Below are 17,537 nucleotides of genomic sequence, written 5' to 3'. Positions count from 1 at the left end.
ATTTGCATGGATTTTTCATTGCGTATGCACAGCATGCGATTCTTTTCAAAAAGCCCTTTTCATGGATACAAAAAAAGGAAATAAAAACATACTACCTATACAATCACGCGCAGCACTGACAGCGAAATCACAAAATTCCATTAATTTTAAGCAGTCAATCAAAATTGCCAACTTGAAGTCGATTATATTATGCTAATGAATTGGGGAAGGAGGCCGATGTGGACCGGCTGTTGGTTGCTGGAGTTGTCCTAGACAGAGGACTAGCCGGAATATATTGGCTGGTTCCCTAGAAAGTCAGATTCCGCCCAGACATAAGTCATCGGCCATCAGCAGTCATCATCATTCATTATTATTTATTATTTGCGCAGCACACATGGCGTATGCGTGATGCGCGAGGAGTCAGAAGCAAAGGGTGATTCAGTTTCAACACTTCAATATACAAAAAATTTAATGCGGATTTAGTTTACTGAATTCCCGCAACTAAGTGGCACTTAATTGCTTTCACGCAGCGCCATTTACAAATATTTATAAAGCTGTCATTTGAGTGCTCAATTGTAGACAAATTAAATTATGCTCTATGGCCGAAAGGGCACTTCACATCGGTTTACCCTTGCCACATATATAGATCCCATCTATGGCTCATTTCGAGTGCTTAGTCAACTCGTTTAATTGTTGATTCCAACTTACACGAGCGCACACACGAGCGGAGGGACTTTCTCTGCCTTCTCGCCAAGGCAAAATAATATTTGTTTATGCAAATTGCATTTAATTAATACATAAACATGTGTTTGCCGTGCTCCGGTCGACGTTGATGTTGTTTTTGGCTGCCACTTAAAGCTCTGCGGTCAGAGCGCGGCATCAGAAAATGAAGGAAACTCGAGCCTTCTCCTGTTGGCATGTGAGAAATTTTGAAATTTTGTGGTTTCCTGGCGTTAATTCCCACAAGCCGCAACGCAGATGAGAAGAAACATCTTTCTACGCAAAATAATCATTTTAATTTAACATTTTTAAAGCACCTTTTTGTACATAGGATAAACAGGTATAACAAGTTGGAACCATATTTTTGAGACAACTGATTATCGCCATACCCTTGAAATACATATTTAAAATGTCCTACAGCTTCCGTAAATGTTGAAAATGGTGTTGCTTTTTAGAAATATTTATTATTTTTAAGTTTTTTTTTATATTTAAGTCCCACTTTAATTCTTCAAATTAAGCAAGGGTACTAAGCTTTCTTTCGAACTCATATTTTTTTATAGAAATAAAACAAGGCAATAGATATATACCTCAATGACATTAAATTTCTTTTACAAAAATTCCACGTTTCTATCTGTGTAAATAAATAATCTTCACTTTCACGGCTATTAGCAATTTAATGGCAACATCATCAGCCGTAAGACCACATTATACACATCGCTCTCGAAAAAGTTCTGCTATAGAGACGTTTCTTATGTGTTCGAGTGTTATACAGACCACGTATCATTTTAAAACTCGTTTAGGAATGTTGTTCAACCCAAAGCAAACGGGAAACTAGCTTGTAGAAATTCCTAGGTGGATTCAATCGAATGGGAAACGCCCTCCTCTCAAACATGCAAGCATAAGCAATAATAGCCACTACTAACTCAATTTTATTTAGCAAAGCTGGGATAACTGGGCCAAAAGTAAGCCAAACACAAGAGAATGTGAGCTGAATTTTTGTTATCATTAAGCGTGAGTTCCTAAAGATGCTCTTAACCATTCCGTTTAAAAAGTTCCGTAGCCACAACATCGATGAGTAGACTAACCTTATTTTTCCCAGCTACGAAAAATGGAAATTTTAAAAATGCCTCACACACACACCGATATCCGAACGCGGACATACATAAAACATGTTTTGGCCCGGTCGGTAAATAGAAAAACCAACAAAAAAGGTTCTCGCAAAGCGCTGCGGAAAACTGTGAGACGGAAACTGAATATCGAACACGTTTCTTTACTTTGTCGCCCTGCCATATGGGTCTGTACAATAGTGTTTGTGCGCCTGTATCTGTGTGTTTCTGTATCTCAATGTTTGGCAGCGCCTAGATTTGTGCAACATTTTATTTTGATATTTGTGAATGTATGTTTGAGTGGCAACAATTTCGGACAAGCTGCAGTTGGATCTTTAACTTAGTTCAAATGCGTTCTATATATGTCCTTACAGTAAGTTTAAATAAGGTTCTTTGTTTTATTTTTCTTTCAGCTACTGGGCGGTGACCAACATTGACTATATCCACTCAAGAACCAGCAATCGGGTTTTTATGATGATCTTCTGCGTCTGGACGGCCGCGGTGATTGTCTCCCTGGCGCCCCAGTTCGGTTGGAAGGATCCCGACTATCTACAACGCATCGAGCAGCAGAAGTGCATGGTATCGCAGGATGTTTCCTATCAGGTGGGAAGACAAAAGCGAAAGCCCTTGTTCATTCAGGCGTCCTCTACTCACACCCTCACATCCTTGGCCTTTGCAGGTATTTGCCACCTGTTGCACATTTTACGTGCCACTGCTGGTTATCCTGGCGTTGTACTGGAAAATCTATCAAACGGCCCGCAAACGCATTCATCGCCGAAGACCGCGACCCGTCGAAGCGGCGGTCAATAATAATCAGGTAAAGTGCAGACTTTATATTCACTAAACCCAATCGATTGACAGCCTTAATTGACCGGACTTAATAGCGTACATATATAGACACTTTACCTTGGTGGACAGCTGTATTTATTAGGTAGTTGTTCTACCTAAGGAAAGTCAAATATGCTTCAAACTTCAAGTAAAATAAATAATTGAATCATAATTTCGTTTCGTTTCGAACGTAACGTAATAATTGATATTTAATAACAAAATTAAACACTTATATTATTAAAAACCGACATAAAATATTTTAATCAAGGTGGAAAACATTACATACGATGTCATTCTTATTTAGCTACTTTCAACGTTATACAAAATTTAATTTAGCCCCCTGTAATGCCTTCGAAATTCGCATCTCAAGTCAAAGCCACAGCCTGGCCATTGCAATTATGCCCCCGATCGAAGCGAACCGCGCCCATTTAGGCCACAGTTTCGACCAAACCACAAGGGTCAGTCAAAGGCCAAACCGCAGGCAACATTCAGAAATTTCTATGCACATGACTTGAGGCAGACCTTACGAAATTATACTGTCCAATTTAAATATGCATAGCACAGGCCACCAAACCCAAAGGGAATGGGGCTGTAATTAGGCAGTATCATCCCGAGTGATGAAATATGCATGGCCAAGGACATTGGTATAGCCAGAAGAAAAAGCCAAGAAAGCTGGGGCCAGCACAGCTTAAGTTAAGCATTCGCCACGTGGAAATTAAAGCCTTCTTGACCGAAAGTTGAGCGATAAGTGGCAGCTTGTCCTGACTTGCGAGAGTGTGTGTATGAGTCCTTTGGCCAGAAGTTTCTGCCCTAATGCGTCAGCTGGTCAAACTAATACGCACAGGATGTGTTCGGGGCAAGTCTGGCCAAATTGTAATTTGTTTTCGCTCCGAAGAAAGAATTTTCAACAAGTTCCAAGTTGTTTATCAACGAAATTAAAAACTAATTTTCGCTGCAAAAGAATCTTTCGCTTGACTTTGCTTAACTTTTAACACGCAGTAGGGTATCCAGAGATTGTTCTTTAGTTCTGCCCTCTAACCGACTTTTTCGCCCAGGCTTTTTATTTATTTTTCTTCAATCTTGACTTGACCTGCCGGCAAGATGCTACTTAGCTTAAGCTCGGTGCTTACCAAATTGAAAATGACCATTTGACGTAAAAATGTTTGCAACCACTTACCAACACATGGGCATTCATGTACAGTTTTGGGCAGAAGAATAGTGGTGTTTTCAAGAGGGGCAATGCGATTCCATTGAAACGAACACAGAGAGAAATATCCAAGAACACTGTTCTTGAATTGAGAACATTCGTTCTCAAAAACCGTGTAAGTACATTTTGGTATCAATGTTCTCAATATTAGAATTGAGTTTTATAACATTTTTTAAGTAAACACTCCGGACTGAACTAATAGTTTATTTGTTGAGCTATACAATGTATATAAATACCTCATATTCAACTTGATTCGAGCAAAATAAAACCATTTTCAACTTAAAAATGTCGTTCTATTTTTACGAACATTTTCAACTTAGATGAAAACGTCAGAATTTTCTCTGTGAAGGTATTTTACATAAATACAATTATATTAACAATTAAATTTTTTTGTATAAGACATTTTTATTTTTGAATACTTTTCTTTCTTCTCATAAAAACTTACATAATATTGAGAAATATAATTAAAAAAAAAAAAAACAATTTAACACAAAAAAATATTAACATGACATTGAGAAATCGGGCCTAAATATCTTATTCGAGCTTATACATATGTCATTAGGTCCACCTTTATAAATAGTAACATGACATTGAGAATCTTAGTTTTTTCCGAAAAAGCTATTACTCAAGAACAAAAGTTAGCATGACATTTAGAAATCGGGCCTAAATGTCTTACTCGAGCTATTTACATACGTCATCAAATCCACCTTTACTTCTTATTTTTGTTTGCCTGTTAACTATTCGAAATGGTGATAAAGTTTTCAAAAAAATTTAAGTTAAGTTTTTAATCGTTTTAGTTTGTAATTGTTAACTGATACCTTTCTATTGTTTTGACCGCATCTGTATAAGGCCACGTGTGTGCATATCACACTGACTAAGGCAAAAAGTCATTGGAATCACAAATTCAATGCGCAAACAAGGCAAGTTGTCCACTATTTGCCATTCGTACACATGTCCTGTCCCGTGCCGAGTCCTGCCCCGATGTCCTGCTCCCATGTCCTCCGCCGATGTCCGGCCCAATCCAGCCTCACATGCGTGCTTTAGTTACATGTCAACACACTTACCCGCACACCCACAGCACACACACCCAGAGATCCACACCCACCGCCCACATCCACATCCATTTAGTGCCACTCACTAGTCGGGTTCCCTGTCCTTGCTTGTTGATTTTAGAATATATTTACCCTGCACACACATCTGATATATCCCTTACACCAGTTCTGTTGACCATGCGATCGAATTGAAAAGATTTCCCGACATTCGAGGCTTTTTCCATCCCCAGAAAAGGGCATTTGACCTGCGACTTGTTATTCATTGGTTTTATTCTTTCTTTTTTTAACTAAATGCTTTCAAATCGAAAATTGCTTTCCTGCCCCGTGACGAGGGTATACATTCGATTTTAGCCCGCTAAAAAGGCTTTACCCGACATAAATTTCGAGCTAATTGCATTTGCATTCGGTATGTTTATTGGCAAATTGCTAAATAATTCGACGGCACAAAGCGCCCTAATCGAATTCACAAATGTAACTATCATTGGCTGAAACTAATTTTCCCCGAACATAACTCAATGTTTGTATTTTTAATTGAAATGTAATTTTTATGCCGGTCACAAACACACACATTGATTTTGCAATTAACTGATGGAAGGCAGTGGGGCGGCAGGCAAATGGCAATTAAGGGAAGCAGGTATTATCTGTAATTCAGCTATTGGCATTATGTCCGGGCGAGCGGTCAGCAAATGTTATTAATAATCCAGCATCGCAGGCTGAGTTGCAAACGTCCAAATGCCCAAGGGCTGGCCACACACACCATCATCACAATCGCATTTGCAACAACATCTCGAATTGATTGCTCCAGATATTGACACTATTTTCATAGCCAAACATGTGACAAAACAGTCAAGGACTGGACGTCGCATGAGTGAAAAGCATATTTGGCCAACTCGCCATCTGCGACACACAAAGACGTGTTTGTGTCTGGGTCCAACAAACCCAACAGCAAAACTGGGCAAAATATATAACATATGAACCAGGCAGCCCTTTAATAAAAATGCGTAAAGTATATAAAAGATGAAATTATTAAAAATCAGAATATAAATATAAATAAAACTTAAGGAAATTTAAGTTTATAGATACCGAAGTTTTAAGATAGTATTTTTTTACTAAAAATAATTTGCAGACAAATCATAGAAATATCATATTTGTACACATTTCATGGGAATTTTAAACTATTCTTATAAAAATCCATTCTTTTAGTATGCAATCTGAAATTGTTTTTGGCAATTAAAGTACAAATATTCCATCGTTACTTTACCCAGCTCTACTTAAAAGTAAATCTAAACATCCATTTTAATTAATTTTACAAAAAATGCAGTCCTTGTTATATATCTGTTGAGGCTCAGTTTGCATTTGATTTTGCTGTTATTTATTGCGGATTTATTTTAATTTTCGCCTAGCTGCCTTCGCAGCGGGACCCTTGGCCTCCTGAAGCCATAAATTTTGTTGCCCAGTGTAGTTAATACCAGAGCATTCTTGTCACACTCAGGACCAACATAAATCGCATGAAAACACATTATTGAATACACGCACACACGTAAGCGTTTCTTTTTCGGAAGCCGAACATGTGTCTCGGCAAGAAAAACAATTAAATAAGAAAACAATTTACATAAATTAGCTAAAGTGCCAGAAATGGCTAAGGACTAGAAACGAGTGTATCGTTTATGCAAACGCTTAAATACACAGAGGCGGAAAAAGAAGCAGAAGCAGAAAAACAGTCGGCTGACAGCACATCTGCATAAAATTCACATTGAGCCGAGGTTGTATCCGCATCCTTATCGTTATTGCTGAACTGTTGAAAAGAGAGCGCTTATCGCCCTTATCACGTGCATGTGTGTGTGTTGGCCATGTTTGCTTTGGTATTTAAGTAACACACGAGTGCGTAGATACTTTAGTTTTCCCCGAAGGAATCTTCCCCCGCCATTGTTTTCCTTGGCATGACAATGATGGCTTTTCTCTTCGCTTCGCATTTATCTAGGTGAAGATTCAATGAAAGGCTCCTTCAAGGCTTCAATTGAAATTCAATACCAGCCCAAGCTTTAACCGAAGATGAAGCCTGTTATTTATTAATTTCGGACAGACTTCAACCTCCCACTGGGATATCTCATCTTACCGCCTTTTCTGCTTGTGCCTAATTAAGCTTAAACTCTTCAATATTTAATAAGCTATCTGACCGTTCAACCCGCAGACCTTTCCTCCCACTTTCGCAACCCACAAGACACTTGACGAGCACTTTGCTGCTCGACTTTCCTATAGTTTTTGGCCCGCAAAATGAAGGTCACACGCATGGGGCTATGCTGTAAGCCCATTTAATACTATTTGTGCAAATATTCACACCAATCCTGAATCGCCAGCGACTCGGAACCCTTTTCCCCGTCGCTGAAAGTTCCGCACACGAAGGCAAAATCAGCATAATTTTATTTATTTAAAGCAATATCGACTGGCCTAAGGGTCAACAGACCGAACCGAAGGCGACAAAGATGACGGGGCCGATGGCAAAGGGTTGGACTACTCAATTACTTTAATTTGGTGGGATTGAAGGCGACGAAAATACGCACACAAAGGGGTATATTTAGAAAATAAGAAGGTCGAAATATGGGTACACTGCGGTACATTGAACTTTGAATAGTGATTTGACTCTTAAAGTATGATGCAGTTAGCTTTTTTTTTTAATTCTATAGGTTTTCTAAGTTTTTGTCAAATAGGAAAATTTAAAATATTTAGAATCTTTATTTTGATTTTAATTATTTTTATCACCATATGTTTTAATTCTAGATACAGTTATATATAAATTATATATTAATGTTCGTATATATTAATGTTCTTGCTTTCAACGTTCTATCGTAATATTTTAATTAAATTAACCAATTTTAAAAATGATATTTAAGGTCTTCCTACTTTTCAAAATTAATAAATAAGTGGTTCTTGCTTAGACATCTTGATAAAATAGAAATAAATCAAATATAGGTAGCTACAAATATAGTAATAGCACCAAAAAATATTATTTCATAATATAAAATAATTCTGGAGTGCTTATTTTTAAAGTTTCTCCCATCAAACATCCCAATTAATGCGAACCCAAAAATAGTGCTAATCTAATTTTTCCTAAAAACTGAGCCCTCTCTAAGTCGAAGTTCATTGTCCCTGCGAACTGAATACACTACCAATGCAAAAAAAGGATACGCGGCCGGGAAAAAATCAAAGAGGTCAAGCGCTGGGAGCAGTCAAACGTGAAATTTATTTTGAGCTGCGAAGTGGGCACTTTGGGAGATGTTCTTGGGCGAATGTAACAAATACACACAATTTATTTACGGGACGCAACCCACTTACATATGCATATGGTAACAGGAGAGCAAAAGCCAAAAAAAAGGGGATCGGATCGGATCTTTCGGCTCGGCCAGGAACTTTTTTGGATATGCGTACAAATTGCGGTTTATTGAAGCGTGAGGCACAAAAAGCCGAAAATGTAAATTTGACGCCGCTCTTTTGTTATTCATTTTAATGCTGTGCGAAGAAGTATGAATTTAATTTGAAGTCATGCACACGGGTCAAAGGCAAAAAATCAATGCAGACGCAACCAGAGGACCTCCACTCACCACCCAATCTATCTCTATTCTTTCAGCCGGACGGAGGTGGGGCAGCAGATACGAAGCTTAATCGACTGCGTCTACGGCTCGGCCGATTCTCCACGGCCAAGACCAAGGGCGGAAGTGCCGGGGGCGTCTCGGGACCCGGATCCGGGGGCAGGGCCCTGGGCCTCGTCGATGGCAACTCGACGAACACGGTCAACACCGTCGAGGACACCGAGTTCAGCAGCTCGAATGTGGACAGCAAAAGTCGGGCCGGCGTCGAGGTAAGTGCACAGTACAAACACTCGAAAGCAAAATTAGGAAGTCATTATATGTACTTTAGTAAGTATATTTTGCTTCCGTCTTAGAAAACCTTTTATAGCAATGGTTTGATATTAAAAATAAAATATATTTCAAAAACACCTGTATTGCATTTATGTTATGCGATAACAAAAATGAACAGTAAAAATAAGTACCTGCATATTTAAACCTTGAATAAATACAAATACAATTTAACTTGACAATCAAGCTATTAAATATTAAATATCATGTTATTCATGTTCATTTAAACACCTCTTTTTTTTCAAATCATATATGATTTTTCTCTACCTATAGGTACATAAATTAGCCATAATTAATATTTTAAACTAATAAAACCAGTACTAAATGAAAATCAATTATTGATATTTATAATAGTTGATTTTCATTTAGTACTGGTGTTATTAATATATATTATCATTATCAATATATTTCAAATCTTTGTATTTACTGCGTTTCTTGATCAGTGTACTTTCTGAATTACTTCAACATTTTTATAGATGTCTCTGCATTACAAAAAGAAATAGTGTGCATTTTTCTTTGCAGCAATTTAAGCAAAAATTCCTGTTTTAATTTACAGAAACATTTTTTTTGCGACGAGCAGCTCTACATTTTTTCCAAGTGAGCCAGAGAAAGCAATGCGCATATTTGGGTTTAAAGCCAAATTTCATAACGCCTGACATGTGCCCAACGATCTGGGCCTTGCTTCCTGGGCCCCGAATGCACACGCACACTATAATGAAAGGCACACAGATAGCCCGGGACATAGGCTGACCAAAAATAAACCCACCAGAACTCAGCTCATTTCCCGCTTTATTATGCGACTCCAAGTACGGTGTGCCCTCTGCCCAGCCGTCTTTTACCTTTGGGGGCTGGAAATGATTTTTCCTCTTGGCTACCTTTTCACGGGGCTTTTCCATCTTGGGCTGCCGTCCCCAACCTTTTTTCAGTCGGCTAATGTCTCATTAGCCCAGCTGTCGTCGCAGCAATATGCACTTGAGAATTCCTTGGGAAACATTTCCTGATAATGATCCGAGGGATGCGGGGTGCGATTATCCTGTTCCTTGTCTCCCTGAGACATATTTGTTGGGGAACGGATGAATTATATATATTTCTAGACCCAGGTTTGGTCCTTCCCCTTTACATTTTTGAGTAAACCTTTTGTGAGAAAAAAATAAAAAGTGTCTAAGGTTTTCTATAATAAAATAACGATTTCTTACATGTTCTACACAGGACAAAACATTGTACAAATTATCCTTACCCTTTGGTACAAATGTTAGTTGAGTTTTTCATTATGAGTACCCTCTATTAAAAATAATATTGTATTAAAATTTATTTTTTATAACGTAATCCAAATTAAAGATTCATAAAGTTTAATTATTTCCTAAACATTTTTAAACGTTTCGAATAAATTTCCAAATGCTTTTCCAATTAGACAATTTATGGCAATTTGATAATTGCAAATGGAGCTGTTGCCCTGAGTGCTGGGATAAGAAACCCTCTACCACTCCGAAGTATAAGCCCAAGCAATCCAGGCAAATTATCCGCCACTCGACCAAAATGTCAGCGATAAAATGCAGGCAAAGCTTTCGGTTTATACGGGAGAAATCCCCAAGAAAGAGGCAGATGGCCCGAACCCAAATTTGTATTTAGCCGCATTTTATGTACTTCAATTTTCGGCCAGCGCTTTTATGGCTGAAAAATAATCCAAGCGGGGCCACACATTCAATAATAACACGCATTAAAGCGAAGGGGCGAAAGCAAGCCATAAAAGAGCAGAGCCGAAATAAATTGCCTGAACGTTTTGTTTGCATTGCTACAAGCCGGGCCAATACCTTTGCACTGGTCGAAACGAGGTGGCGAAGTCAAGGCGACTGGCCAAAGGTCAGGGGGCGGGGTCAGGGGTTTGGGATGAAATCGCCAGGTTCGTGCCGGTTAAGTAATAGCAAAGTCAAATATAAGCTGTGACAAGGATACGCCCCTCCTTCTCCTTGGCATGCAAAAAGCGGGACAGAGACAAAAGAGCAGAAAGCGAGAAAGGCAGATTCAAATGAAAATAAGATGGGAATAAACATCTGCAGAGGTCGAAATTAGAAATACTCTTTCTGGAAAGGAAGTTCTAACATCCCTCAAAAAGGTGTCTAAAAGTATGCAGTAAAAGGGATATCGCCTGAATCCAGTGGACTTGGGATCCAAAGTATTTTGCTGTAAAGACAGTATACTAGTCTTTTTAAAACCGTTCACACAAGAAACTTACAGGTTAAATAGTCCAATATAACAGTTAAATGGTCCCAAACCATCGAATTATCAATTTGTCCAACGAAATAGGCTCTCTCTCAACCAGAAAATACACACAACTTACCACTTTATGGTAACTTTACTAATAAATATTAACCAAAGCATCAATAAAATACACGTCACTACTTTTAATAGTTCTAAACTTTCCGAATTGGTAAGTTTTAACCATAAAATTTCTTTGTGTATTGTAATTTTTTTTGTCACCCTTAAAATTTGTACATTTTTTCAAAGCCATTTTCTAACTCAAGTCTTGTAAATATTTTAAATAAACCGACTCAATTTTAAATGTGGCATTAAATACATATTTTGCTAATATGAATTTTGGTTTTTTGTTTTACAATTACACGTTTTTGAAAGTAATCATAAGCCTAATAATTTAGTAGGTAAAAATATTAGGTTCAGTTAAAATTTTACCAAAAAAAAAAGTGCTTTTAAGCCTTCCTTCCAATTTTTATTAAAGGTCATAAGTAAATCAATTTTATTTACTCTTAATTTGTTTGCAAACCTCTGGCTAAGGTGCTAGTGCCCAATGAAGGGTATGAGAACAAAATAGCAACAGGAGCCAATAGTCAATTGGAGCGAGGGAAATGGAGGTTGGCCTTTGGGGGCCTTTGACTCCTTGACCCGTGGATTTCGATTGCGATTCCCATTCTGATTCTGGGCCGCCTAACAAGGCACTCAATACGCTTGAGTAATTGAGGAAAATATGTTGATGGCTTATGGCTAACAGCTTTCGTTTCCATTCGCTTGGCCAACATAACTCCTCTTTTCATCTCCACTCGCCCCATCCTGGACCTGAGATTAAATATTTACTTGGGAATGGCTTCCACACACCTCTCGTTCGGTCTCCTTCCTGTTGGGCAAATAAGTGGACGGTCAAATAAATAAACAAACACACTTTTGCACGCATGGCCCAAAGCAAATATATAAATTTATTATAGTTGTGTGTGCCTTAAATATGACCAAAAAGAATGCACAGAAGTCTGCAAAAAAATAAGAAAAAACCAACAGAAATGAAAATAAAATATCTGTGAATACTTACGTTTCCAGCTGCATAATTACGGAAGCTGGTCGAGTGAATGGTGAAAACTAAACTTTTTTTCCTCTTCAATGGGTGTCCTTCACTGCAGGTGCAAAATTGCAAAGTCCTCTGTGCTCCAATGTGCTTCCCCGCCCTCTCATTTCGCCCATGTTTCCCATTGTTCACCATTGTTCGGTATCTGTAAATTAAACTACGCTCTTTGCTTTGGCAATTGGAAGCTTTGTTGCTGATTTGACTTGGCTTCGCTTTGATTTGTTCGGGCTTTGATTTGATTTTTCCTTTGCCTTGCACCATATTAAAAATGCTGCAGGAAGGAGCAGATCGAACACACAATTACAATGCCCATGACAATGTCACCACACAGTTGCAAATTAGGGTGGACCTTAATGCACGTGCAACGATTATCAAATTTTCTGTTATTTTAATCCCTTTCTAACGGCTATCGTCAAATATTAAAAACAAACTTGCAATGACAGCATTAATTGTTAAATATTTAATGTTTTCACACCTTTACATTTTATAGAAAAATGTAAGCATCTGATTTTACGGGTAGTTGGTTTTTCCAATAAATCGAGTACCTGCAAGAACTAAGTGTGTTAATTTTAGTAAAAGGAAGACCACCCTAATATACACACATATGTGCCAAGGATTCCATATTGTTGCTTTGTGTTTACACACAATTGGCCAATGGCCATTGAATTTGATGTGAACTAAGCTTATGTCCAGCATTTTGTCCAATACATCCATTGTTCCCGGGACAGCAGTTCATACTTTCTTGAATTTGAATGTCTTCCCCAGCACACAAACTACATACTCACTACAATATGTTTCATAATTGATGGCAGCATCACAGTCATAAAATTCATTTGGTCAGGACATTAATAAGACCTGGCTTATTTTCGAAAGCAATCGAGATGGACGAAAAGATCCTTTACTTAATTTTTTCAAAAGTTTTTATAGGAATCCCGTACCAAAACTTTAACTATTTTCGTACTTACCACGTACCACTACCAGTTACTTACAGTTTTAATGTATAAAGACTGGACTGTAATTAGAAAATTTTTATATATATAAAAATATATGAGATATACCAATCTGTTGAAATTCGCAAAAATTGTTCGTCTTGAAATGGTTTTAAAAACCATTGATAAAGACACACAGTAATCGAAACTATCGCGATATTCAATATCGCTCTCACATCCCTAAATATTATCGTTATCGTCAGCAAGGGTGCCAGCTGCGAAGTAGACACAATTTATCACACGTAAAGTTCATTTTAGCACTTTGCGGCCACTTCCGCCCGACGCACACCTACGGCCGGCCTCAAATTACAGGTGATTATGGGAATTTTAGTGCTAGACAAGCCGTTAGCAGGACCGGCTCCTCAAATATGTACGTTACATCCGGCAAATTGCCTAGCAGCCCTTTCGAGTGGCTGGGGTCTGATAAAAAAGGGGAGGGGCCTTTGGCCCAAAATGGGCAACGAGCTTAACGAAAGTAAATATTTACCCTCTGATTTTATTCATTTACCGAAATTTATGGCCCCAGCGCCATGAAATTTGATGAGCAGTAAATAAATTTATGAATGCAATGCGGGCACTGATTTAAAATGCTAATTTAGCGCACGAAACTTCAATGCGCGGATCGAAAATCGTTGAAGTTTATGTACTGCGTGTATATAACTATGATTATCTAAATTGGGATCTCCAAATTGGCAAAAATACTAAGTTCTAATAGAACCACAGCTGGTAGTTCCATAGTAATAACATCATAATTTACATAAACAAATTTGATTTCGATTTTTTTTTTTGATTTCATTATAACATATTTGTCTATAAAAAGTTAACTTAAAATTTTTTTTAATATTAGTATTCTTATTTTTTTCTTATTTAGCAAAAAATACATTTTCATATAACTAATGATTTCAATGACAAGATAGACAAGAATTACATATTTTGATCTTAATTATTTGAATATTAAATATATAATCTTGTATTCATAAAACACAGTGTATATTACAAATAATTCTTAAATCTGAAAAAATTACATTGGATGTGCTAAGTACTATCCTTCCCAATGAAGTATCTAACTAAAATCTAAATTTAATTAGCTAACACTCAAACTAACTCCAGTGACCCCTCTTCCATTACAGGCACCCAGCACCTCTGGCAGCCAGATAGCCACCGTGTCCCACCTGGTTGCGCTGGCCAAGCAGCAGGGCAAGTCCACCGCCAAGTCCTCGTCCGCCATCAACGGGGCGGCCACATCGGGCAAGGGGGAGGATGGGCAGATGGCCAGACCAGAACGGGAGGAGCAGCAGGAGGAGCATGGGGACCCAGAGGAGCACGGCGACCAGGAGCAGCAGGATGGCCCACAGCCCGCAACCGCAACATCAGCAACGCCGGCGGCCGTGGCCGAGGACCAGTGCAAGGCCAACGGGGTGGAGGTCCTGGAGGATCCGCAGTTGCAGCAGCAGCTCGAACAAGTGCAGCAGCTGCAGAAATCAACGAAATCCGGCGGAGGCGGTGGCGGGGCCAGCACGTCGAATGCCACCACAATTACGTCGATATCGGCGCTATCGCCACAAACACCGACTTCCCAGGGAATCGCCGCTGCCGCCGGACCGATGACGGCCAAAACCAGCATGCTGACGAGCTGCAACCAGTCGCATCCGCTTTGCGGCACCGCCACCGACTCCCCCTCCACCCCCGAGCCACGCCCCCGGCAGCAGCCGCCCCCCTTGCAGCAGCAGTCGCAGCTCTCGAGCATCGCCAATCCCATGCAAAAGGTGAACAAGCGGAAGGAGACGCTGGAGGCCAAGAGAGAGCGCAAGGCGGCCAAGACGCTGGCCATCATCACCGGCGCCTTCGTCGTCTGCTGGCTGCCCTTCTTCGTCATGGCCCTGACCATGCCCCTCTGCGCCGCCTGCCAGATCAGCGACAGCGTGGCCTCGCTCTTCCTCTGGCTGGGCTACTTCAACTCCACCCTCAATCCGGTAAGTGGAATACTGAATGCCCAAGTGGCTAAGAAAAATCCAGCAGGAGGTTGGCAAAACTTGGCATACATATTTATGGAAATTTCAAAAGGTTTAAGGAAAGATATTGAACATGCAAATTAAATTAAATGCATTAGATATTTAACAGTAAGCTAACCAAATACTTACGTACATCACACTATACCAAATTTGAAACTAGGATTACAGATTCTTAAACTATCCAAATTAAACTTGGATGAACAATATCAGAAAAGCTTGATTAAGAATATTTTTAAAACGAAATCATTTAAATTTCACAATCCGTTTTTTTTTTTACATTAATGTAAACATTAAAAGACATAAGGTATAGAGTTTGATATTCTTCTGAATGAGTTAATAAGTTCCATACTATGAAAAGTAATATATAGGAACATCTCTAATTTCCTTCAGTCAGTTTAATTGTCTTATAAGTATAGCACTTCTATATGTATGGCTGTCTTTTATTGTCGATTAAATTGTCCTGCCCTTATAGGACTTCTTTTCGTAGAACTGCATCCCACTTTCCCTTTCATTGTTGAATGTTCTCTCTTGCAGGTCATCTACACCATCTTCAGCCCGGAGTTCCGTCAGGCCTTCAAGCGCATCCTCTTCGGCGGCCACCGACCAGTCCACTACCGCAGCGGGAAGCTCTAGATAGTGCATGCGAAGAGGCGAAGGTGAGGTTCTAGATGAAACCAATACCCAGCAATATGGGTACACTCAAAGAAAAGCATATCACAGGGTTTTTATACTAACTTATTGAATTACCTTGTACTTTTCCCTACAAACTTAATTTTTGTTAAGGGCAAATAGAAAAGAAAATATTGTGAAGACTTCTATGTTTATTTATTTGTATGATTTTTTCCAAGAAATAAACTATCATAGTGTTTTTACGAAAAGAAAAGTTTCCCAAGATATTTGTAAGCTCTAGAGATGATGTAATGATTAAACTCAGAATTAGCAAATTACCTTAGACTTTTCCCCACAAACTTTATTTTTTGATAATGCCAAACAGGGAAGAAAATTCGGTTATGACTTCTGTGTTGATGTATATGTATTATTTTTTCCAAGAAATAAGCTCTCAAAGTGTTTTTACGAATAAGGAAAAGTTTTCCAAGAAATATGTAATCTCTGGGGCATTGCGCATTCCTATTGTGATGTCATCATCAGAATTTTCAATACTTAACAGCGAATCCAATTAAATCCGTCCATACATCCGACCACTGCAATAAGTGATCCCAATATCTAAAAAAAATATTTATATTGTTATATAACAAGAGCAATTTTTCACAGTGTACACCAGTTATGGTTATTGTGTTAGTCAATTTGGCCGGCGGCCATTGGAAACCTTTTGAATCGACTCAACGCTCACGCAATTGCATTTTTATGTTATTGTCTCTCGCTGGCAAGTTTCAATTTCCAATGCCCGAAACCTGACCCAAAATTGATATTGCTCGAGTTGAGTGAAGGGGTCACGGCTGCAGCTTCTGGAGGAGTTTCGTGGTGGTTCTGCGATCCCTGACAGGAATTGAAACCATTGTTTGGGCCTCAAATGGGAGAAGAACTTTGGGCCAACAGCGAAACTTTTATCAGACCTTTATCGGACCTGTCATCTGCACGCAACGATGTTGGTCAATGCATTAGATTTATGCCACATTACCCAGTTCCCAACAGCCAACACCCCACCCCACTCCACAGAAAACCCTAAGCCAAGTCCCAATCGGGAAATGGGATTTTATCTACAAAGAAAAGCGCACAAGTTTTGAATAGTTACCATTTGCATTGCTGAAGGAAAAGCCATCTGCGTGTGGCAGCAGTTAAATCTTTGCCATTCATTCATTTTCATTTCCAAAGGCAACATGAAAGTTAAATTAAGTAACATTAATTTGCAGAAATGCTGCATAGTTTGGCGCCCCGCCATTTCGATGAACTTTTCCGTGAATGCAGAAAGTTTTTAGCCCCTTGCAGCGATTCACACTTTACTAATGAATTGCACTACTTTTGCAGACGCTTCTGCTAAACCGACAAGCGGATGTTGATCTAACCTCTTCGGCTATAACCAGCGAGGATTTACGCATCTTGTATACCAAAGGACGATAAAAGGATAAAGGACGAAGGATCACGGAGCAGTCGCATAACCATTAGTCATTAAGTGTGTAAATAGCGGATTGAATTGATGTTAACACCTATGCAAATATATTCTGTTAGTAATAGCTAAATTTATAGAGCCAAGTGGAGACTGTTTTTAGAAGCAAGAAGTTGATTTGTGAAGAGATGCCACCAAGGAAACACACAAGTATCTAATCAAAATAACTAGACCTAAGCCACTACCGCATAACTGACATATAGAGCAATCTACTACCAATTTTTATGTGTTTTCCAACTTAACGTGAATTGTATAA

The 17,537-nt window shown here is 38.9% G+C and overlaps 1 protein-coding gene across 1 annotated transcript in view; it reads left to right on the top strand.

Moving 5' to 3' along the window:
- Nucleotides 1-17,358, top strand: part of LOC119551111 (5-hydroxytryptamine receptor 2A) — a 64,517-nt gene extending 47,159 nt beyond the window's left edge. Inside the window, exons 6-11 of the mRNA XM_037860291.1 lie at nt 2,219-2,408; nt 2,485-2,622; nt 8,518-8,748; nt 14,275-15,117; nt 15,691-15,812; nt 17,143-17,358. Coding sequence (XP_037716219.1) covers nt 2,219-2,408; nt 2,485-2,622; nt 8,518-8,748; nt 14,275-15,117; nt 15,691-15,789 — 1,501 coding nt within the window. The 3' untranslated portion in view covers nt 15,790-15,812; nt 17,143-17,358. The remainder of the gene's footprint in view (nt 1-2,218; nt 2,409-2,484; nt 2,623-8,517; nt 8,749-14,274; nt 15,118-15,690; nt 15,813-17,142) is intronic.
- Nucleotides 17,359-17,537: the final 179 nt, after the last annotated feature.

Source organism: Drosophila subpulchrella, chromosome 2R, assembly GCF_014743375.2.
Source record: "Drosophila subpulchrella strain 33 F10 #4 breed RU33 chromosome 2R, RU_Dsub_v1.1 Primary Assembly, whole genome shotgun sequence".
In the NCBI taxonomy this organism is placed as follows: Eukaryota; Metazoa; Arthropoda; class Insecta; order Diptera; family Drosophilidae; genus Drosophila; species Drosophila subpulchrella.
This window is presented reverse-complemented; position numbering and strand designations above follow the sequence as displayed.